General features: G+C 45.4%; 1 protein-coding gene across 3 annotated transcripts in view; it reads left to right on the top strand.

Annotated features, from left to right (window-relative positions):
• The window catches only part of NHS (NHS actin remodeling regulator), a 339886-nt gene that overhangs the window by 72501 nt on the left and 243600 nt on the right, over positions 1 to 23785 (top strand). Inside the window, exon 1 of one of the 3 annotated variants that reach the window (XM_081223247.1) lies at positions 11497 to 11849. The exons of the other annotated variants lie outside the window; for them this stretch is intronic. Coding sequence (XP_081079373.1) covers positions 11789 to 11849 — 61 coding nt within the window. The 5' untranslated portion in view covers positions 11497 to 11788. Of the gene's footprint in view, positions 1 to 11496; positions 11850 to 23785 lie in introns of those variants that run through there. 3 annotated transcript variants of the gene reach the window in all.

Below are 23785 nucleotides of genomic sequence, written 5' to 3'. Positions count from 1 at the left end.
CGAACCCAGTCTGGTTCGAGAGTCTGAGCTCTTATCCACTGTCTAAATAAAATTTAGACAGTCTGATTTCCAGTGGGGCGATTCCCGTAGCTAGCTAGACCAATATAGCAGACCCTAGCCACACGTGGCCATTGAGCACCTGAAACGTATCTAGAAGACCACTGTACATGTAAAATACACACCCAGCTTCTAAGACTTAGTATGAGAAAAATAATGTAAAATATATTATCAATACATTTTTATATTGATTATATATTGAAATAACATTTTAGATATATTGGGTTAAAGAAAAATATTAATTTCACCTGTTTCTTTTTACTTTTTTTTTTTTTAACTGTGGCTCCTGGAAAAGTTACCATTACTATATACGGCTCATGCTGTATTTCTATTTTGCTCTCGGGCGCTGAGCTAAGCCTTCTTTCCAGCCTGTTCCAAGTAGAGTAAAATTTGGTTCCAGCACAGTCACGGGTAGAATGGATTTAGGAGTAACATGCCACAGAGCAAATTCCTGTTTTCTACCGCTACCACCACCTTGCTGACTATGTACAATGAAAAAACTGTTATATATGAGGGAAAAGATCTAAGCTAAACCTTTAATGAGCGTTATGTACCAGTTAGTGTACCAAATCCTTTCACATAATGGTTGCATTTAATCTTCCTAGCTCTTCTACGAGATAAGCATCATTAGCCCCATTTTACAGACAGGGAAATGGAGGCTTGGTCTAGCAACTTGTCTAAGTTTCTTTCTTTTTTTTTTGTCATTTTATTCTTTAGTTGCTCCTAGAATCCATTTCAAACAAAAGAGTGAAAGCAATCATATAAATAGGTTACGTAAGGGGAAGGGAAGACAGAAATGCTTACAAGTTGCCAACAGGAAAAAGAAATGAGGACATCAGGGCTTCAGAAAGGCTGCAAACACATTCATAAACAAAGACTGCCCTGGAGCAACCCTCATGTTTGTCTTTGCTCTGATGGTGCAGTGTGGTCTAGTGGTCTGACCAACTGGGAATCCAGTGCCTGGGTTCTCAGTTTTGCTTCATACTCACTGTTCTGTACTGAATGGCCTTGGACTGGATGGTCTTGGACAGGGTTTCTTGATCTGAGAGATAGGCAGATTTCCCAGGTGAGAGGCTCAATGTTTATAAGTGGAAAGGTTGCAGAGGGGTGAAGAACATTGTTCCAACTAAAGCAAGGCTATCATAGATGAACTATCAATGCAAGGTGTTTTATTTTTACTTGCACATTTGGAGGCAAACTCCAATCTTCTCTGCCCCTAGCTTCCATCATTAAATTATTTTTATATACCTATGACTTCCTGTAGAAACTTCATTCATTGATGGAGTCAATAAAATTATGAACTACAGTATATACTGTAGGACATTTACTGTGCCAAGCCCTGGAAATCCAAAGGAGACCAACAGGGTTCCTGCCCACAAAAAACTTATGGTCTGAAGTGAGATAGAGATAGATACATAGGCATTACAATGAACATTGTCCCTATGTTGTTAAGGGGAGGGGAAAGGGGCTTGGGAGCACATTGTTGGGGCACCTCACCCAATCTTCGAGTTTATAGGAGGCTTCCCAGAGGAAGGAGAAGAAGATGCTAAGTTTCAGTTCCAGGTTAGTGAAAATTAAAATGTGATTTTTTTTGCCCCCCATGAACCCTCTGAATTCCATTCATGAGATTTTAGCTTGCGGACAGAAGTGGAAGGCAGGATGAATCTGAGGCCACCCTAGAGGCCCATCATTGGGGCTCATGGTCTCCAGTGCAGTGCTCCACCATTAGTTGGACTCAGATTCTTTCTGGGTTCTTCCTTCTTATGACCCTGAGCCAAAGTCTGGCTTGCTTCTATGTTTTCTTTTAGCTTTGACTCCCACTTAGAATTGCCTCCTTACAGTATGTCTCAGTCCATATTCTTGAGCAGAGCATGAGAAAGAGAGGCTGTTTGACGCAGATCACACACACACACAAATCAAGCCATATCATCGGCTGCTGACCAGCCAGTAGTTAGGCTGGTCTTGAAGCTGGTGTTCACTCTTGATCCAATCAACCGTGGCATGAGGAGGGGTGGGGACATGGTATAAACAGTGGCCGCCAAAGTCACCCTCCTACATATATACCTTTTCTGGGCTGTGGTGGGTTGGACAGTTTATCCAAGGATGTGGCATGGCAGGCCTGATCACTGATCTAGAAAGTTCTTTTAATACAAAGAGAAACAATATAATGGATAACAAGTGAGTGAGTTAGAAGCCCCCCTCTTTCATTTTACCAGGGCAGGTCTCTGCGTCCCTTGCATTGGGATTGTTTTAGCTGTGGTTTCACCATGCTTGTAATGCCATGCCCCAGAACATCATCTTTTCTTCATTGTCAGGGGCTCAGTTCAATATTTAGAAATTGTCCCTCTACCCTCTCCAACAACGACTAGTTGTAGGCATACCCCTTATTGGTGTACATGGCTCATCCATATCTTCTTCAGCAATCCATCAGGGTAGCCCCTCTCTGGGAGAAGAGTTGATCCTAACCTGGAATGACCCTGCCTAAAGTGGTCTGTGGATAGAATTCACGAAGTTTGGGAAGAAATGACATCTTTAGTTTCACTAAGCTTAACCTGAAAATTGGCATTTCCTTCAGTTCTGAATAAAGCCATAAACCACAGGAGTATACCTGTGACTTGGTTGCTAATAGAAATCATAGACATTTCTGTATCGTGTTACAGCTACTAGAGAGATCTCAAAATAGGCTCATTACTTCAAAATCATGGTGGTATTAGGCTCACCATTAGATCTTATTATTTCATGTGTTAGAGAAACAAGCACACGTAATACTCTATGACCAATTTTCTGTTTAGTATTCAGATGGCTGCATTTTTTATATAATTGATTTGCTCTGTGAGCCTATATATTTTATTTTATGCATAAAGCATTCTAAGGAGGGCTTCCCCAGCCTGCCGAAGGGGGCACAGCACAGCAAGGTTTAGGAACTCCTGCTAAAGGAACTCATCCTCTGATGCACATACTCATTGTGGAGGCTGCTGCTCACCCCGGGGTCTCTAATTCATCAGAGCTGTACTGCTGTGTATTAGTCTGAAGGAGGGAAAGACTGAAGCTGAAATCCTACCGTGGTCCTGGGGAGCATGATTCAGGTGGTTTGCAGTCTAGGGACAAAGCTATCAAGGAGTGGAACAATGACTTAAAGAGGACAGTGGCAGGCAGCCTTTAATTAAAGTCACCCTGATGCACTCACCCTATGGTACGTGTATGAACATGCACCATGGAGTGCATGTCTTCTTGTCTGGCATTAACTGGCCCCGTATGCTTTGTGTTATGGAATGAACTGAGACTTTAATTGCCTCTCTTTCCTGGTTTATAAGGGAGTAGAGTGGGCACATTTTTGTTCAGGAGCCCAAGTCTGAGTCTTTGGACCTTTGGTAATTTCATAGGCTATTTGGTGTCATTGGAGCTCATTTAGGCTGGGTTAGCCATGCCTTAGCCATTGGAGAGCCACATAAGGGAAGCTACTGGGTGGGATGGCATGAAGGAATAAACTCAGGGTAGAAGGGGCCACAGAAGATATGGGCTGGAGGCAAGTTGAGAACTTTTCATGGGCACCATCTTGTCAGTGTCCCTGGCCATTGCCAATCCCAGATGCACATTCATGTAGGTTAGCTCTGAGGCCCCCCTGATACCTACACTCAGGGCTACTGGCTTCTCCCCTATTCTAGTCACAAGCCATCCATCCTCTCATTCTGCTGGTGAGGAGTTTATAAGCTCAGTTCGGCAGCTGAATGTTTCCTGGGGGAAAGGAGCACCAGTTTGGTGTAAGGAGACTGAGGTTCTAACTTTTCCCGTTCTAGTGACAGCTGTGTGATCTTGGGGGTGCCATATTACCTCTGTCCACTTCAGTTTCCTCATCTGATACATGAGTTCCATCAGGGCCCTGCTTAGGATTCTTATGAGCACCGAAGGATATGAAAACACATGGAGAAGAACAGAACCTGGCGAGAGCACAAGAGAATCTCATAAGGCACCTATGGGCTCCATCACAAGAGCCTCATGGCAATTGAATCTTGTCTTTCCACTGAATGTTCATTGAAGAGAAGAGTCTAAAGCCCTGAGGCCTGTTTTCTGCCTGTACCACCTCTAGTGGTCAGCTGCCAAATTACAATGAAAGGCCTTCATTTTATGCTTAATTACAACAGGGTCCCTGTTGGTTTCTCCCCTTACCGGGTTGAGCACCAAGCTTGAGGATGAGGGTTGGGGAGTGGGTGGGTTTCTTTCTATTCATGGGTCCAATTTGGCCATCACAGAGGGTCCCAGAAGAGAGGGGATCATGGGTACCAGTGAAGAGCAGAATGGAATCCTCCTCCTCCTCCTCCTCCTAATCTTCCTCCTCATTCTCATAATCATCACATTATCATCACGATCATCACATATTCTATAGTTCACCCCTGTGTGGGGCACTGTGCCAGGGGCTTTACATACATAGTGGCGTTTAGCTCCCACAACTGTACTCCACTGCACTTAGGCACCTGAGGCTTAGAGAAGCCACATGACTTGTCCACGGACACAGCTGGTCAAATGGTAGAACTGGAAATTGAGCAGGTCTGCTTGAACACAATGCCTCTGCCCTCAACCATAATGCCCTATGTGGTCTCTTTGGTACTTGACTAAAGTGTGATGAATGCATGAGCAAATGGATAAAAGAATAAATACCACAGGGTGAAAAAAAAGGACTGGAGGTCATAGTAGTAGTGGATTTACTGAGGTGTCATTTATTCTTTTGTTGTCTCTTCACTTCCCATCCCAAATAGTATAAACGCTGTTGCTCGGTTCCTGTAAATCTCAACTCAGAGTGTATCTGCTTTTGCTTCTTGTGGCAGTTGAACCCCTCCCTAAATGCCACCATGTGGCTTCTAAAGGACTCTTGAGCCATGGATTGAGGGTGGTGCTCAGTTTGTAGCCAAGGCAGGCAGAACTGAGTCCATCACAGAATTTCCTAGAGATATTTACAGGCGAGTAGCCCCCTCCTGAGAGGAAGGAGTGTAGAATTTGCAGAGAGAATGTGAGTTCCAGTTTGTTACCTGTCGTCTCGGCTGGCCAGATACCAGGCTGGACACTGTCTTTTCGAGGCGGGCAGGCCAAGAGTGTCTTGGTTTGTATAAAATGTGAGCTCCTGGCCCCTGGGGGGCCTTATGCTAAATTATAAAATGAAGTCCATTTGTTAACCCAGAAGAGTTTGGCCTATAGGTTTATAAAAACATGCCCGTGGCGAGGCCTCTGAGCCAGTTGAGACAAACAGAGATGGCAAATAATTGTCTGCAGACCTGGGATCTCAGACAGGGCAGGGGAGAGAGGGAAGAGAGCTGAGCTGCTATCTTTTAATCTAATTGTCCTCAATTCCATGGTGGGGATCAATAAACTGTGAACACAGGAAGAAAAAGCTCCAGAGGAGAGAACCAGTTGCAGCTGGCAGAAGTGGCCCACCATGGCAAGTGGTAATGCCATTTTAATTAGGCGAAAGCCTGAATGGGAGCCGCGTGAAGACCTTCTCCTGGGTGCCCTGGGTCGCTGGGAGAGAGAACATGCGCCCTTTGTGTACTTTGCCAAAGCCCACCGGCTGCCACCTTGCAGGAGGCTTATATTGGAGTCACTGGTTTCCAAAAGGGTGACAAGTGCACTGTGTGTCGCTGAATGAGGGGGCCCGTCTTGCCTTGATCCTGCCAGCTTGGGCCTGGACTCGAGCCATTGCGGCAGTGGCCCTGATTTCTGAACGGGTCGGGTGTTTCCAGAAGCTTTTGCGAGAGCCAATTGGGGGTGAACAGGAAAAATAAGGGTGGAGGAAGGAAGCGGTAAGGCTGGGCTGGGCCTTTCCAGGTTCGGAAGGCTTGTTTTATCTCCCCACTTCTCAGTTTCACACCTTATAAGCTGAATAGCATCTTGTGCTGCTAAGCATGTCAGCTTTTGATGATGATAATAATGATGATGAAGAGAGTAATGATGATGATAATAATAATGATAATAAAAATAAGTGAGCCCTTAATAACCACTTTCTATGTACCAGGCACTGTTCTAAGTGCATCTCCATCTGCACTCTAGTCCTTTCACAGGGTTTCTACTATTATCCCTATTTTAGGGATAAAGAAACCGAAGCACAGAGGGGTTAAGTAACTTACCCTAAGACCCAGAGCTGGCAAGCCAGGATTCAGATCCAGGGACTATGGCATTCCAGACAGAGGTGGATCTCAGAAAAGGCTCCAGTGTGCTCTGGACTCAAGTATGGAGAACGTCACCTGCAGAGGAACCTCAGACTCTCAGCTTTAGGAAAGCAGGAACCACATACGTCATGCTCACTGTGGGATCCAGAACAGAATGTTTTAGGCACAGTCCTTGTGCTCTTTCAGTGCTTGTTGATACACTGATTTTTGACAAGGCAGAGAAATGCACTAACAGGACCTGCGATTTTTGTTACATACAATTTAATGGATGGATGCTTATTCATTCACTCATTCATTCCGTAAACATTCCATCGAGCATGTGTACCAGGCACTGTACTAGGTGTTAGAAGTAGAGAAATGAATACGATGAGGTCTTTGCCTGCAAAGAACTCACGTCTGGAGGTAGAGGCACACAGACATAATGTGCACACACAGGTATTGCTTCGGCCCAACCTCTCCTCTCTGTTCCCCTCCCTTGCTGCCTGGGTCTCTTCTCAGGCTAAGACTTACCACGTTTTACACGGCATTACAGTTTTGTTTTGTGCACGGTCATGTGCACGTACGTGTCTTGTGTCCACTAAGACATTCATGGCTGTTTGAGGCCAGCTGTACACGTTATTCACCGCTGTTGCCCCTAGAACAGTGCTGCTCCAAGTTTGGTCCACACCCCGGCGGCATTTAGCATCACCTGGGAGCTGGTTAGAAATGCTGACTTTTATTGACTTAGGATCTCTGGGAGTAGGGTCCAGGAATTCGTGTTTTCCCGTTTCTCCGGGCGATCCTGATGCACGCTCAAGTTTAGATGAGCTGCTAGGGTAGGGAGCCCAGGTCCATAAATAATCTTTGAATGATTGCATGCATATTGACATTGAGTGGGGGAACTGGGTTGGTCTTACTAGGTCTGGGCAGGACTCCAGGTATCCGTTTTGCCAAGTACGAAGAGGCTATGGGGAGATGGAATCATATTTCTTTCCCTCTCAAAAAATTTGGATGGAGGCACTAAATGGCTGGGAAGCTCGACTCCACCAGCATCGAAGAGCAACTGAGCATGTGACCTGATGGGAACCGAGTGACTGGGCCAGTTTATAATGAAGGCCAGGAGACAGAACAGGGCGGACCCGTGCAGATGGTTTGGGACAATATGCTAAAGCCACAAGCGGAGAAGAATTGTATGCTTGGGACTCTTGTTTGTTCCAGGGCCTTATTGCAAATTAAACTTCCCCTATTCTTGCCTATGTGGCAGAGCCTTGGTGTAAATCTATTTCAAACTGGGGTTTCTCTCCCATCCCGTTTCCCTTTTCACTTTCTTGAATTCTCGTGTTGCTCCCCGGCTCCCTCCTTCTTTCTGCCCAAGAGGGTATTGTTGTCCAGACTTTGATCAGGATTCAAGCTACCCTGTGGCCTGACATTTGTCAAGGGCAGGGATGTGTGGGCTTCTGTGAGTAATCAGCAGCTGTTTCTGGAGTCATGGTTTTAAGGAATCTCCCTCCCTCAACCATGTGATCGTTCCCCCCTCCCAACACCTCCCCCTCCCCCCTGAAAAACCTTGCCTAAGAGCAGTTGGCTCAGTATAATAAAACACAGCTTGGCATCAGGAGCTACATAAACAAGAGACATTTAATAAACTGCGTAGCATTTTGGCAGTGGGAGGGACAGTAGCAGCCAAAGAGACACATATGGCGGGCTTAACAGCATCCTGGACTCATGGGAAGAGGATCCCTGGGTTTAGCTCCCCGGGATGAGGAGGTGGGGTGAACAAGGGGTTAGAAAGACAGGCTGGTTCAGCATCCTTGGGAACACCGCTCTGCCTAGGTTTTCCCAAGAACGAGGCTTATTTATGTGATTTGATAAGCACTTAGGTAGTGCTCCTTCTGGGCCAGGCACTGTTCTCTAAACCCTCTGCATATTTTTAAACAGCTTTCTTCAGGTGTCGTTTACATACCATAAAATTCACCTGTTTTGAGGGTACCGTTCAATGATTTCTTTATAGTAAGTTTACAGAATTGTGCTCCCGTCATCATGATCTGATTGTGGAACATTCCTCTCACCCCTCGTGCCCATTTACAGTCGATTCCCAATCTCACCCCCAGCACCAGGCAGCCACAAACCTACTTTCTGTCTCTATGAATTTGCCTTTTCCGGAAAGGTCGTATAAATGAAATCATGTAATATGCGATCTTTTGTGATTGGCTTCTTTCACTGAGTGTAACGTGTCTGAAGTTCATTCCTTTTTATTGCCAGATAGTGTTCTGTGGTATAGTAACAGTGCTTTATATTTATTACCTCGGTTCTTCCTCATGACAGTATCACGATTCACAGATGTGGAAACTGAGGTGCAGTTAGTACTTCCGAGGGTAATGATTCAAACCCAGGCTGTCTGGCATTAGATCTGTGCTCTTATTTAGTCTGTCTTGCTGTGCTGCCTCTCCATGGGTACAAAATATGTCTTCATTTCTAACTTGGGGAGTTTCTTTTATGTAACGACCACTGAATTTCTAAAACTGTAATACTTAATTTTATGCAATCTGATAAGATTTTCTTGAATGCCTAATTTGTGCCTGGAACTTTACTAGGTGCTGTGAGGGATGGAGACAAGTTTCTGCTTTCGAAGAATTTAGCGTTTTGCTTGGTAGATAAGACTCAGATGCACATGGTAACATAGCTCCCCGATGGCCACATGGGATCATATGTGATCTAAAGCCTAAACGCGTACTCCAGGTAGAGGAAGTCAACAAGAAGAGGCTGATGTCAGTGAGAAGAGCTGAGGACAACTTTTCAGAGGCCATGGCTGTGAGCCAGTTCTAGCCCCTTGGCCTAATCAGTCCCAAGTTGCATGAGGGGAAGCTTGTAATTGTTGAGAACCCGCACTATGTTTTAATGTCCCTTCCACCCACAAAGTTTTCTGCTTGTTATGTTCCAACTTTTAGATCGCATCTGTGTGTCTATAATTATACCAAGAAGCTTTTCCTCTTAAGCTGTTTTTAATAGAAATGTCTTGAGGGGGGTTTGCTCTCTTTAGAAAAACTGGTTAGCCAAGGCACAGGGCTTGATTTGTGTGTGTGTGTGTGTGTGTGTGTGTTTATTGTAAAATGCCTTACAGCATCCAGTTCTTAGGCTGGCCACCAAAGCCTGGCAGACAAGGGTTGAGGAGTAAGAATAGTACATGGAACTGCATTTAAACTCTAGAAGGCCTGGTTTAGGTAGCTTATGCTGTGTAACAAACCACCTCAAAACTTAATGGCTGAAAACAATAACCATTTATTTGGCTCATAATTTTGTGGATCGTCCGGGCAGTTCTTTCTGGACTGGCTCAGCTTACCTCATGTATGTATCTGTGGCCAACAGGCAGGTCAGCTCATGACTGGGCCGCAAGTCTGGCTCTTGGCAGGCTTTTAGTCATGGTATGGCTCTTGGCTAGGGTGCCTTAGTTCTCTTCCATGTGGCCTCTTATCTCCAGCAGGCTAGCTCAGGCTTGTTCACAAGGTGGACACAGGGCTCCCAAGAGCAGCAACAGAGGGCAAGTCCCAGTTCACAGGCGCTTTTCCAAGCCACTGCTACACAGTGTTTGTTAATGGTCCGTTGGCCAAAGCAAGTCACATGACCAGCTCCGATTCAAGGAGTGGGAAAATCAGCTCCACCGCTTGATGGGAGATCTGCAGTGTCATATTTCAAGGGTGTGAATGCAGGGAGAGCATGAATCTGTGGCCATTTTAGTAATCATTCTCAAAGTCAGAGCATATAATAGCAATAAGGTTAGCCAACATCTACTAAATGCTTATAAGCTGCAGGTACTGTTAGAAGTACTTTATTTATGTATCTTAAGTCATTTCAATCACACAGTGGCCTTGAGAGCTAGGTGTTAACCATTTCCCCCATTTTTCAGAGGAACAACTTGAGTCTCTGAGAGGCTAAGTAACTTGCCCAAAGTCACACAAATAGTAAGAGGTGGCCCAGGATTCTCATCTAGGCAGCCTTGCTCCAGAGCCTGTGGGCTCTTACCCATTGTGCCATCTTGCTCGTTATAGGCTTAGTGAAATTTAGTTGATGCGCCACCGAACTACAGGAAGAAGACTAATATTTACTCACATGTATTGAAGACGTAGGATATGCCTGGCTCTGTCCCAAGCACTTTACACATATTGTGGCATTTCATTCCCTTGACCATCTGCTCCATCAAGGACTGCTTTTTTTTTTTTTTTTTTTTTTTTTGCTGTACGCGGGCCTCTCACTGCTGTGGCCTCTCCCGTTGCGGAGCACAGGCTCCGGACACACAGGCTCCGCGGCCATGGCTCGCGGGCCCAGCCGCTGCGCGGCATGTGGGATCTTCCGGGATAGGGGCACGAACCCGTGTCCCCTGCATCGGCAGGCGGACTCTCAACCACTGCGCCACCAGGGAAGCCCAAGGACTGCTTTTATCCCCATTTTCTAGATGAGGAAACCCAAGCTCCGGGAAGTAATTTATATGTCGTAGGCCGCACAGCTTGTACATGGGCAAGCTAAGATTCAACTCTCCAAAGCGTCTACACTCTTATCTAATTCGCAGCATCATTTCACTTACCCAGACTTTATTTCATAGTCTGAATTTACAGTGGTGGAGGAGGGGGATCTGGGAACTCTCCAGAACATAGATGGTAATAAAGAAGAGGAGAAAAGACATCTAGAGATGCAGCTAGAGTTGTCATCACGAAGCCCACGCGTTTGCCAGGGGAGTTTATTAGTTCGTTGTCCACTGTACCTAGTGGAGCCAACTGTGCACTGTCCCCACTCCAGGACCACCGTTCGCGTGGGCGCACCGGAGTGTGCAATGTGGTGCCCTCATGAGGCTCAGAAGCTCACTCATCTGGTTTTCTACCTTGTAGAGATTAGGAAAGCAAATAAAACAGGATTAGGTTAAAAAGTCTGACAATGGCTTGTAAGGGCACTACCATCGGACAGTGAAGGAAGAGTCAGAAAAACTAGTTTACCAAAAGCACAAGAACTCAAAGTACGAGAGTTTGGGCGTGTTGGTGTAGGGCCAAACAGCCCATAAAAAGTTCCATAGCTCCTGGGAGGGGGTCACTGTCTTACTACTTGGTATAGTAGTTGGTTTTGAGAGAGGAAAAAAGGTTAGGTTACATTCAGATGCTTTGTTGATCAGGGAGGGAACTAAATAATGTAATTTTGAAAGATTTGTCATAGATGATGACGATGAGATGAATGTTTCTTGGGTGGAGCACCTCATACCCTGAGATGGCAGGCAAATGAGACTTTATTGAAACTGACATCTCAGGGTTGCAGTGGCCTCTTGGGGTCACTTTGACTTTTCATATTTTTCCTCTTGGGTTTCTGCAGGGTGGATGTAATTCTAAATGAAGATGAGTGAAGGCTCTCAGGGATCAAGGCGGTGGCCAACGACCATTAAGACTTGTGCAAAAGCAGCTTTTTGACTCCAGAGGTGGCTGCTTCCCCACCAGGAGGGTTTACACCTGGCCTTCAGGGTAGTTCTTCAAGGCAGATAGAGTCTGATGGTCTGGCTGGCAATATTTGGACACTGGTATTATGTTGCAAAATGCCTTCAGTTCCTGGGATGAAAGATGCAGAACAGAAGATGGGCACAGTCTCGCCACCGGATTGTGGGAGCATTCTCAGCAACTGGTGAGTCATGGACGCACATGTGCGTCTTCAGTGGGGCCGGGAGAGAAAGAAGACCCACGTTTCAAGGTAAGGTGGTTTGAGCGATTACAAATGTGGATTGTAGGTGTCTGGGGTACAGAGTTTGACCAGGACTCGGGAGCTTTTGGATGGGTTTGGTGAAAGTACGGTGATACTAAAGGATGCACTTGGCTATTCAGCTCATTAAGGTCTTCGTAAATGCCCCAGAGCCAGAAATATGGAAAGAATTAAAGTAGCCCTTTGGAGGCCTCCATTGAAATTTCTTTTCTGTGTGTCATATGTGGTCAAGACAGCAGCAGACAGCATGAAAGGAAAGGGCTCTTTGCGCCCTTGTCAGTGTGGGGCTCAGATGGCGTGAGCTTGTTGATCGTTAATCCTTGTAATGATATTTGTGGAGGCGAAGAAAAAACGAAATTCCCTTCAGCTAATTTCTCAGATTGCTGGAGCAGTCGATAGAGGCTCAAGAACTGGGTTGCCTGAATCTCGGAAGCGTCTGCTCTCCCAGGGGAAAGAAAATGTACTCCTTACACAGTGGAGGCTAGCATCTAGGAGAGCGTTTTCTTTCTCTGGGAACACACCATTTTCTGTTCTTGTTTTTCACCTTTCCGTGCTGGTATGTGCAGAAATTTCCATTGGTCTGTTGGCCTTGTCTGTTTTTAAAGCATCAGGTTTTTCGGTGTACGGTGCTACTTCATTACGAGCAGCATCCAGCACGCCAAAGCTGTTTCCTATACATTTCCTGGCGGAGTGGGAATCTGGCTAGGTGCTTATCCAGCAGTGCCCTTCTGGCCCCCAGGCGAAGCGGCCTCTTGCCTGCCCCTTCTCTCGCGTATGGCCTGCCTTTGGTGTATAATGGGATTTGAATGTGTAGCCTGTGGGAATTAGCTGTGACACCGGCTGTGCACGAGTGTGCTGTGAAATGACACGTATCCACATGCATGTGCCTTCCTGCCAAGGCATGAGCACACACATGCTTATTGTGGGGATAATCAAATAAAGTTTTGCCCTCCTGCCCTGGCGGGCATCATATCTACCTCACTGACCGCGAGAGAGCTGCAGTGGAGCGGGCAGGCGGGCAAGGACGGGGAGGGGAGTTTGAGATGCCATATGGAAGTGGTTGCAAAACAGATGGGGGAAGTCTGGAAAAATCCAATTTGTTGTCCTCGGGTATTTTAAGGAATGTCTTGACATTAAGGTGTTGGAAAGGATTTCAGTGCCCAAGATGGGTTAAAATTAGATGATACAAAGCAACTTTCCAGGTAGGATTGGTATATAACTAACCATTGAATAATGATGTTTCATTTGGGGCTGATGGGTCAGTGGAAAGGCTAGTAGGTCTGTCTATTAGGCAGGGTTTGGGTGGAAGGAGTTGGCCAGAGTTGGGGTAGTCAAGCACCTCTTAGTGGAAAGAAAGAAGTATGAAAATAATCTTACTGTAATCTCGTCAACAGTAAAAATGGAAGGGAGGAACAGAAAGTTGCTTTGCATCGCTGGGGAATGAGCTGTTGCCAGTAGATCTGTTATACAGCGTCAGACCCCTAATATGTCATTTTTAATTACCGTCTCTGAGGGGGGTTTTGATGCAGTCCAAAAACGTAGACCTTCCCGCCCTGGACCATGCACCCATCCAACTTGGATGCTATTGACTGTACCTTTAGAGGTGATGGAAGCTCATTTGATGTGTTTGATCCCATGATGGGAGCAATAGCATGCCCTCTTCAGGGGTTCCCTTCATGGGCTTCTATTGAAGAAATCACATTTGCAGTCACATGTAAGCCCCGGATGTCCCTGTGAACCAGCTGTTAAGGGGTCATGGCCAGTGGCTCCACTTGGAGTGAAGGCTTTCTTTCTCTTAGCTCCCATGCTCAGCATCTAGTCCCAGGGCTGGAGAGCTTAGAAGGCCTGGGAGGGCTGCAGGCCTCTGGATCTTAGCCATGGTGACACGATGGAAGTGCTCCTGGGTCTGCCTCCATTGCTGATCCAGTGCCCCTGCTGTTCTGCTGTCTGTTTCCTAATTTCTCTTGTCCCCTACATTACCGTAATGCTCCTAAAGAACGATGATGGTCGTATCGAAGTTGCCTTGCCTTTCCTTTAAATTTCAAAAGAAGACACAGAAATGTACTTTTACTTACTACAGGGGCTGCATCTAGTTTCCCCAAAGTCTTGCTCTTTCCTTTCGGTGTCAAATATGCATCTCATCTCTTGGTTTCATTTCAAACTGAACAAATGAACTTAATAAGGCTGCATTGTAATAAGAGTTGGGCATATGGGTTCCTACTATTTCAGGACTTTTTCTTGAGGGCGGGGGTCATAGAGGGGTGACACCAGCTTTCATAGTAATTAAAGTTGGATTTGCAGTTTACCGTTCTTCAAAATGATAATTTTGCCAATTATAATCAAACATGTTTTAAGAACCTGAATTTTCTCACTTCAAGTTATTCCCCTAGACACACTTTAAAATTTTTAAATTAATTACCATTTCACTAATTAATTACTTAATGGGCTCTTAACCCAATAATTGAATAGTCTAGATTTTAACAGAAAAAGCAAAAAAGAAAACAAAAACAAAACCAAACAAAATGTACACAAGGATTTTTTCTTAACTAGAAATATTTCTGGAATGATCAGACATTAAAATCTGTACTACGTAGGTGAAACTGGGATTTTAAAATTTTTTGAGAAAAAGACATATCATTGTAATTGGTAGGAGTCAAGATTTCAATCTAATTAATTGGCTTTTAAAATTTTGGGTCAGTTAAAAGCACATGAAATATACTTACTCTTCATGGGAAAGAACAAATTTACAGATTTGAACACATTCATATAAATCATCATTTTGATTTTTCTCAGCATACCCACTCCTACCCTGGGCACTTGGGAATGGGCTGTTTCTGCTTATATTATGAACATATAAAACTGGACTCATTGATCTACTGTAATAGACCAAGGAAACAAAGCCATGTGATTTCTAGACACGACATGGAATTTGTACACGTACTCTTTGCACCTACCCAATCCACTGCTGGCTCTTCTGATAGTGCCATTTGCCAGTATTAAAAAAGAGGTGGGGCTTCCCTGGTGGCGCAGTGGTTTAAGAATCCGCCTGCCAATGCAGGGGACACGGGTTCAATCCCTGGTCCGGGAAGATCCCACATGCCGCGGAGCAGCTAAGCCCGTGCGCCACAACTACTGAGCCTGTGCTCTAGAGCCTGCGAGCCACAACTACTGAGCCCACGTGCCACAACTACTGAAGCCCCTGTACCTAGAACCCGTGCTCCGCAACAAAGAGTAGCCCCCGCTCACTGCAACTAGAGAAAGCCCGCACGCAGCAACAAAGACCCCATGCTGCCAAAAATAAATAAATTAATTAAAAAAATAAGATACTAAAAAACAAGAGAGAGATAAGGAATAAGCTCTCCATGACATCAAAATACAAAGTCCCTCACCATCCATCGCAGTTCATATAATTCTTTAAAACCTTTCTCTTGAGGTGTGAGCCTTTGGCAGGTTCAGCCATGTACAGGGTGGCCTGAAAGAAGCAAGTATCTGTCAGGGTGGGGCTTGCTGTCCTTTGCACTCCCAGCACACTGTTTGAAGGACTTGGGAGAGGGTGACATCCTGGTGGTGGCACCAAAGCCGATGATCACACGAAGGTCTAGTTCCCATCAACGTTCGGCCTCACCAAGAATTCTTTTCCAATACATTTAAAAATTGAAGTAGAAGCTAAACAGAGAGGAGGGACCACAGTTAACAGTACAGCTTGATGAATTTTCACAAGCTCAACACGGAACAAGCAACAGAATGTTACCAGCACCCAGACGCCCTCCTTGGCTCTATCCACACACGTCCCCTCGCCCCCCGCCCACAGGAAAATCATATTCTGACTAATAACACCATGGATTCATTTTGCTTATTTTCATACTTTATATAAATGGAATCATACAGTATGTGCCTTTTTGTATCTGGCCTATTCTGCTCCACATATGTTTGTGAGATGCAAGCCTGTCGTGGGTAGAGCAGGGCTCATTCATCCACATCGCTGTGTGGCATTCCATCGTGTAAGTAGGCTGCGGTGCATTTATTTATCCAGCCTATTGTCCATGGGCATTTGGGTCTTTTATGGTTTAGGGCTATTCCTAATAGTGCTTCTATGAACATTCCTGTCCGTGACTTTTGGAGAACATGTGTTTATATTTCTTTTGGATGGATATATATCTAAGAGAGGAAATTGTGGATCATTCAAGAGGGATTATTTATCCAGAAACCTTTTGTTCCCCCGCCCCCCATCGTCTTCTATAGGTGAAGGTACTTATGGCTGGTGTTTTTCTGATTCTGCCCCCCTGTGCCCTAGAGCTCAGGGGCTTCACTGAGGGGAGGGGGAGCTTGGGTGGGTCCCTTGGAGCAGTGACCCTTTTATCTGGCTCAGAGACAGTGTTGGAATTGCACACAGTATCTTGTTTTAAGAATGAGTTCTATAGTTTTTTTAAAAAGTGAGTTTGGAAACAGGTGATTTGGGTTAAGAGAGGGAAAACAGGCCTCCATAGCAGCCTTGGGAGGGCCGATGTGCCTGGACAGTGCTGGCACTTAGTGGCTTTTCCTTCATTCAGTCCTCACCTCAGTCCTGCGAGGCTGCCATGGCTTCCTCCCTAGTTTAACCGAAGGGTAAAGCGGTTAGGTGACATTCCTACAGACACACATCTAAGAGAGAGCTGAATGCAGGCAGCCTGACTCCAGGACTCCTCTCCTTAATTATCCAAACCAGAACAATCTGCTCCCACGCACTGCCCATTTCACAATCTCTCACAGACTGTCAAGGGCCTGCGTGATACATTATGGTGACAGTGGTTGACCCTTTTGGTCCAAGTTTTCATTTCTCTGGTAAAGCTATTGCCTAAGAAGCCATGGTATAATAGGGACAGGCCCAAATAAAAATGATCCCACTAGCTTTTCTTTTCCCCTAAGTCTATTTCAGAGCAGAATCTAACCCTTTGTATTTGCCCTTCTACATGCTCAGTCCGCTGTGATTGTTGCTCTAAACCTGGGAGGTAAGCATGATAACTATTACTAGCCCTTATTTTGTCCTTCTCCCTGCTCAGATACCCCAACCCCTTCAGTGCGCTCTAGCCACACTGGCCTCCTCAGTATGCCTCAGGACCTTTGCACTTGCTATCCCCTCCAGCAGGAATTCTCTTTCCCACATATTCTCATGGCTCACTTTCTCATTTCCTTCAGGGCTCTGCTGAAAGTCACTGAATTAAAAGAGACCTTTTCTGACCTCCCTGTATAAAATTAACTCTTCGTTGCTTTCCATTTCCTGACCCGCTTTACTTTTCTTTCAAGTATTTCTGCTACCTGGCATGTGATATATTGATTTGCTTTGTTTGTTTTATATCAGTTGACAGACAAGGTAGGCTTCAGATGGGCTGGGGTGTTTTAGATCTTGGGGCATCCCTGGCACACCAATAAATATTAAATGAATTAACGAAACTGGCTTTAAAATTCAGAAAATCGATACCCAGAGAGGGTAGCTGGAACTGATATTTAATGGGGGAAACTCTTATGTGCCATATCCTTTTACGTTTCCAATATTATTTATTTTTGCATTCTTTCTTTTTTTCTTGATTATTCTTGCCAGAGGTTTATCTTTTCATTAGACTTTTCAAAGAACCAGCTTTTGGTTTGGTTGAGCCTTTTGTTCTATGCCTTTCTTCTTGTTCAGCTCTGTATTCATTTACTTTGGTTTGTATATGTCTGTTTTATCTCCACACATTAAAGGTTGTTTGAGTGCTGAGACCGTAGCCAACCACAACTGTGATGAGGCCTGCTGACTCGGTTAGACCTTGAACCTCCATGTCTGGGAGTCTGTGCTTTAGGCCTCCTCTTCTCCTGCCCTCCTGGTTTTACATGAGCCACTGGAGTGGAAAAGAGTGACACTTAGATTTTTAAAAAGCAACAGATGATCCAGTTATCATTTAAACCAAGCTATTTTTAAACAACATCTCAATTGCTATGGATCCGTTTCTGACCTGCGAGTATGATTGCTCTTATAGTATCGTTTGTTAATTCCCTTCTAACAAATGTCTTCTATTATTTGCAGTGTTCCTTGTATGATTTTACTGTTGTAATTAAAACTATGGGGAGATGAAGGTGACGCTAGAATGAAAAAGTTCAAACCACATTTTTTTTTTTTTTTTTTATTTATTATTATTTTTTTTAATTTATTTTTGCTGTGTTGGGTCTTCGTTTCTGTGCGAGGGCTATCTCTAGTTGTGGCAAGCAGGGGCCACTCTTCATCATGGTGCGCGGGCCTCTCACTGTTGCGGCCTCTCTTGTTGTGGAGCACAGGCTCCAGACGCGCAGGCTCAGTAGTTGTGGCTCACGGGCCCAGTTGCTCCGCGGCATGTGGGATCCTCCCAGACCAGGGCTCGAACCCGTGTCCCCTGCATTAGCAGGCAGATTCTCAACCGCTGCGCCACCAGGGAAGCCCCGAAACCACATTTTGAGGCTCTTTTCTCTGGCTCTAAGTAAAATCTAACTATGTTAGAGTAACAAGACAGAAAATCTATCTCTATAATTAGGAAATGAGCAGAGTCAGAATGAAGTGGTAGGAAGGTACATTGCTAAGGGATGCTTCTCCCAGTGCATACAGAAGCCAGTAGCCAATAAAACCTATGTGGACAAGGAGAATCCTGTGCACGGACCTTCAGGGGTGGAGATGTGTGCTTGAGGGGCAGGGAAGCAATGGATGGCAGCCTAATATCTAGTTAAAGCATTCAACCTCTGGGGTGAAATCTTGGTCCAGAGAACACTGAATGGTTTCACAGGAAAAATGTCATCTGATGAACCCCGCCTTATAAAGCGGTGGAGAAGTGGTCATAAATTAGTTCGGAGATGCTTATGTCTCATTCTGGCCTTGGTTTGCAATCCGATAGGCTTGATTTTCCCCGGGAGTCTCCCGACACCATGTCCATTTGTGTTAAGATTAAAGCATTTAGTTGCTATGTGAAACGTGATCAGGGAAAGCACCAAGGATTCTGCATCTTGGGGGGATTGTCTCTGACTTGAGGGGAAATCGGGGGCAAGAACTAAAGAGAAAGTGAAAGGGGGAGAGAGAGGTGAACAGCAAGGGTGGGAGCCACAGCAACAGACGGACACATTTGGGCTGTTCAGGGTAATGAAAAAGTGGATCTGTACTGCCCTCCTCAAGATGAAAATTTCACCCAATCCAACTTTTCATACTTCCGCCATTGAGGTGCACAGTGAGAGGTGAGTTGATTCCTAATGTTCCCTCCAGCTGGAACCTCCTTTGATTCCAAATACAAGAAGCACATTGTCTGTGAGGCAGGATAGCTTTCAGCATACCTTGAGAGGTCCAAGGTTAGCGGTTGTCACCTAGTGCCGTCCAACTGTGAATACAGGAAATGTTCCCTGCAGGTTCTGTGTACAGAGGTATTTGGGTCCAGTGTCTAGACAGTCATAGATCCAGGATAAGGGACTTCGTCCAGTCCAGTGGGAGTCAGTCTGGATTCTTTGCACTCCAGGTATGCTGATCCAGCACGATGGTGTAGCCACTATATGCAGAGCTACTTTCACTGGTCAGTCCCTCAATGTGTGATACTAAGACGATGTTTCCTTTTAGCAAATGGAATTTAAGTTCCAGATAGCAGCTGTAGTAGGAGGAAAAGGTTATGTTCTACTTTTTCAAAGGTGTCAGAGGAACAGAGTGTATTAAGTACAAGTCTGAGTAAAGAAGATTCAAATTTTCCAATGATACGCAGAGAGTGAAAACTTTCAATGTAAACACACATGATTTATTTACCACACTATATCAAGAATATCAAGCCAGGCCAGGAAGCATGGGTGTGCCAGTAAAATCTTGACAAATACCAGAAGGAAAATGAGAATCCAACTTACTAAGTGGTGGGAAAGAATCAGTGGTGATAGATGGAATTCTTTTTATAGAGCCCATGTAGAACTAAGTGTAGTGTTCTTGAACAGTAGCCCATTTATACTGGAAGATTTCTCTTTGACGTATACAAGGAAGCCAGATCACGGAGAGGGATGACACTTCTTCCCATCAGAAGAGTAACCTGATTGTTTCTTTTCTCAGCTAAATAACTAGTTTATTATTGACCCAGAATATTCCGTTGTCAAGAACTCTAAGGCTGTGCTGTCCAATATGGCAGCCACTAGCCACTGGTGGCTATTGAATACTTGAAATGTGGCTAGTGTAATTAAAGAGCTGAATTTGAAATGTTATTTCATTTTAATTAATTTAAATTAAAAGACTGACCCTTAATGCGGTTATTGGACAAGTTTCAGTATCTTTGGAGCAATTTTGATATTGTGAATCTACTTTTCCAACTGTCTATTTCATGAAATCAAAATACAGCTCAAGTATTTCTGATGAAATTTTGTCACCCAAATTGAGATGTGCTTTAGGTGTAAAAACACGTGGGATTTCAAAGACTTAATATGAAAAAGAGAACGTAAAATATCTCATTAGTAATTTTTTACGTTGATCACATGTTGAAATAATAGTATTTTAGACATTTTGAGCTAAATAAAATCCATTATTAGACTTAATTTCACCTGATTCTTTTACGTTTTTTTTTCTTTTTACTTTTTAAAATATAACTACTGGAAAAAGTAATGTTACATATGTGGCTTGTATTCTTGCATTGTAGCTCAATTGGATAGTGCTTTAGGCACTGCATTTGATGATCAAGGCTAGCTTTGCCACTGAAGATTGAAATGAATTGGAAGCTCAGGAAAACGGTGGCCTCTCTAGCCTCACGTGGAACTGAAAGTTTGCCCTGCTTTTTCCTTCTGTTCTCTGAACCCAACCATTGGGTGAGTTACCTAATGCAAATCTCTGTGTGAGGAGAAAGCTAGGTTTTACTGGATTCTGGTGTTATGTTTACGCCTTAAGCTCAGTGAAGAATCTAGTTGGTAAATGGTTTCAGGACACTGGGCTTCTTCCTAGCAGTTCTCTTAGGCTGGGTTCCCTGGACAGACTCTGAGATGGAGGTTTGTGTACAGGAAGCTTACTGAGGGTGTCTGTGGGATCAACACAGGATGGAGGGAAGTAAGGGAATGGCCTGGGGGAGGAGCTGAGCGGCCATGCAGTGCAATGGAGATGTCCATTCTGGAGGCGAGTTGGCCCAAATCGAGGCAGGGAGGTTGGCCCTTTGTGTCCTCCGGTTGACCAGTCTTTGGATGCAGGTTGCCCCTGGGGAGGGGACTGAATGAACCTTGAGGGAGGCAGCTCCCTTCCACAGAAGGCAGTTCCCAGAGCAGGAAAGAGCTGTGAGCCCTCAGCAGCCCACACTCCCAGCAGTTGGGGGAAGGGGTCGCTCCATCTAGAACGTGGTGTCTCGGTGGCACATCACAGCATCCAGCACAATGTTTCAATCTTGCTCTAAGCATCTGCCCCCAGCCAGACTCTGCCACGCCACAGCTTTCAAGCGCCATCATCCTAGACCCAGCCCAGCAGCCAGTTAGAAACGTGGGGCAGGACGGGCAAGGAGGAAACTGGTCCCAGAGCAGACACCCTGCCGCGATCCATTTAGAAAGAAATCAAGACCCTCAGTGTAGACTAGCAGTTCACAGGCTTCCAGCCACATGGAGGACGAATGTCACTCAGATGACAAGCCAAGAAAGAGAGCAGGTCCCGGTCCCCGGGGGTTCCAGAGAGTGACCCGCCGTTGCTGCAGTGGAAATAAGAGCTTAGGAGCCACTTGGTCCCTGAGAGCTTGCCTCTGATTTTTCTCTGTGTGTCTGTCTATCCATCCATCCATCCATCCGATTGTTCTGTTTCCTCTTTTCTATTTTGTCCTCCGGGCCAACTTTACATCATGGTAGTACTTCTTCCCAAGCATCTCCCCTGCCTATTTGTAAATGCCCAGTAGCCTGGGATCACTGGACAGGAGCATTTTCCCATCGGCCTCTTCTGCTTCTCCGGCTCATTTTCCGTAATTTAACAGCTGGGCGTGTCACACGTGTCTGTGCTCACACAGGGATGCGCACATTCTAACTTGTACACACCTCTGAAAGCGTGCCAGTGCAAACTGGGTTAAAGCTGCCCTCAGCTACCTCATTTCCCCTCCTGCCCCCCTCGTCCCTTTCCTATCTCCAGCCGCCTCGCTCTTTGCCTCTCATTTCAAGCTGCCTCTGAGAGAGAAATCTCATTATTTCTGATTCAGGGGGTCCTGTGCCCTCCCCTGCTACATGTCATGCCCGTTGCCAGCTTGTTACGGCATCACAAGGGAATTCGGAGCTCTGATTTATCCGCCAGAGGGAATGACTGTAGGGGGAATGACAGGGAAGAACCTGTTTTCACAGCTTCAGGATGCTTGGATTAGTTGCGTTAGGTCACATGATGAATGTAGTGCATTTGATCAGTAGTGTAAAGAGAAGCAAGGCAGCCTTCATTTAATTTTAGAGATGGGCTGCGGACACGTCACTGGGGCTCTGGGACAGCTGTTGAGGAACGCTACGATGGACTTTTTAATCCTTCTCTCCTTTTCCTCCTGGAAAGTCGTATGTGGTGTGGATGGTCATATAGTTCATAACTTAACAGCTTCACGTCTCCCTCTGCCCCACTCATCAGGCAGGAATTAGACATCTTCTGTTGGGCTCAGTACATGGGTCTGGCACGTAGTGGGGGCTCAGAAAATGTTCGCTCAGTGTGTCATCAGCCAGGTCTCTCAGCTGTCTTGGGTTTGGTTCTCCCGGAAATAAACGCGAGACAGTGAGCCAGGTATAGGTAGTTTACTTGGGGGATTCAGGCACACTAATAGGTCATGAGGATATGATACAGGGAAACGGGGAAGCCAGTAAAGGCACTATCAAGCTTAGTCCTGCAGGAGAACCCAAGGGGCGAGGGAGCCGGAGTATTTATACTCCAGCCTCCTGCGTCCTTGGTTGGGGGCTGCTTCTGGGGGTGTTAGTTCCCCAACATTTCCAGGCCACGTCATGCATGGGCACCATACTGGTTCAGGAAAATGGGCCCTCAGGCTCAGAGATGCAGACGCCAGCAGCTGGAAATCTACTGGCACTTACCTGAAAGGTCTGATAGGCATGGAGCACTGACAGGGTCATTCATTCACTCAACAAATATTTGTTGAGGCGCTTCTGTGTCCCTGGCACTGTCCTAAGGTTTGGGGATAGAGCAGTAAACAAAACACATGCAAACCTCTGCCGACAGAGAACTTACAGTCTAGGCAGGAGACTAGACTATGAGGAGACCACCGTAAACAAAGTACGTACATTATATAGCGTGTCAGGTGGTGAGAATGCCATGAAAAGAATAAAGATGGAGGATAAGGGTTGCTGAGGGTGCCGTATTAAATCAGGCGGTCGGGGGAAGCGTTACTGAGATGTGAGTAAGAACCTGCTGGGAGTGAATCATGTGGCTATCTGGGAGCAAACAGTTCCAAGCAGAGGCACACACTCCTGCCTCAGGACATCTGCACTTAGTATTTCCTCTGCCATTTACTCGGAATGAGATGGGGAGCCATTGAAGGGCTTTTAGTAAAGAAGGGACGTATTCTGGCTTATGTTACTGTGTTGAGGACCTACCAAGGCAGGGCAGGGGTGGATGGAAGCAGGGAGGCTCATCAGGAAGCACATCTTCTAGAACCTTCCATTTTACTGCATAATAAATGAATAAAAGTTAAGAGTCAGAACAGACCTCTTGAGACTTACATGTGGCATGACAGTTTCTGCTGCATTCTGTTGGCTAAAGCAAGTCAAAAAATAAGCCTAGATTCAAAGGAAGGAGAAATAGTCTCACCTCTTGATGGGAGGAGCTGCAAAGTCATTTTGTATAGGTGTGTGGAGACAGGAAAGGGAAATTATCGAGACTCTTGGCAAACAGTCTACCATGGCAGACAATGTCATGTTGAACTTCCAAT

The sequence above is a fragment of the Mesoplodon bidens genome, assembly GCF_964165515.1.
Source record: "Mesoplodon bidens genome assembly, chromosome: X".
Taxonomy (NCBI): Eukaryota; Metazoa; Chordata; class Mammalia; order Artiodactyla; family Ziphiidae; genus Mesoplodon; species Mesoplodon bidens.
The sequence above is the reverse complement of the archived record's forward strand: the minus strand, read 5'-3'. Positions and strand labels throughout refer to the sequence as shown.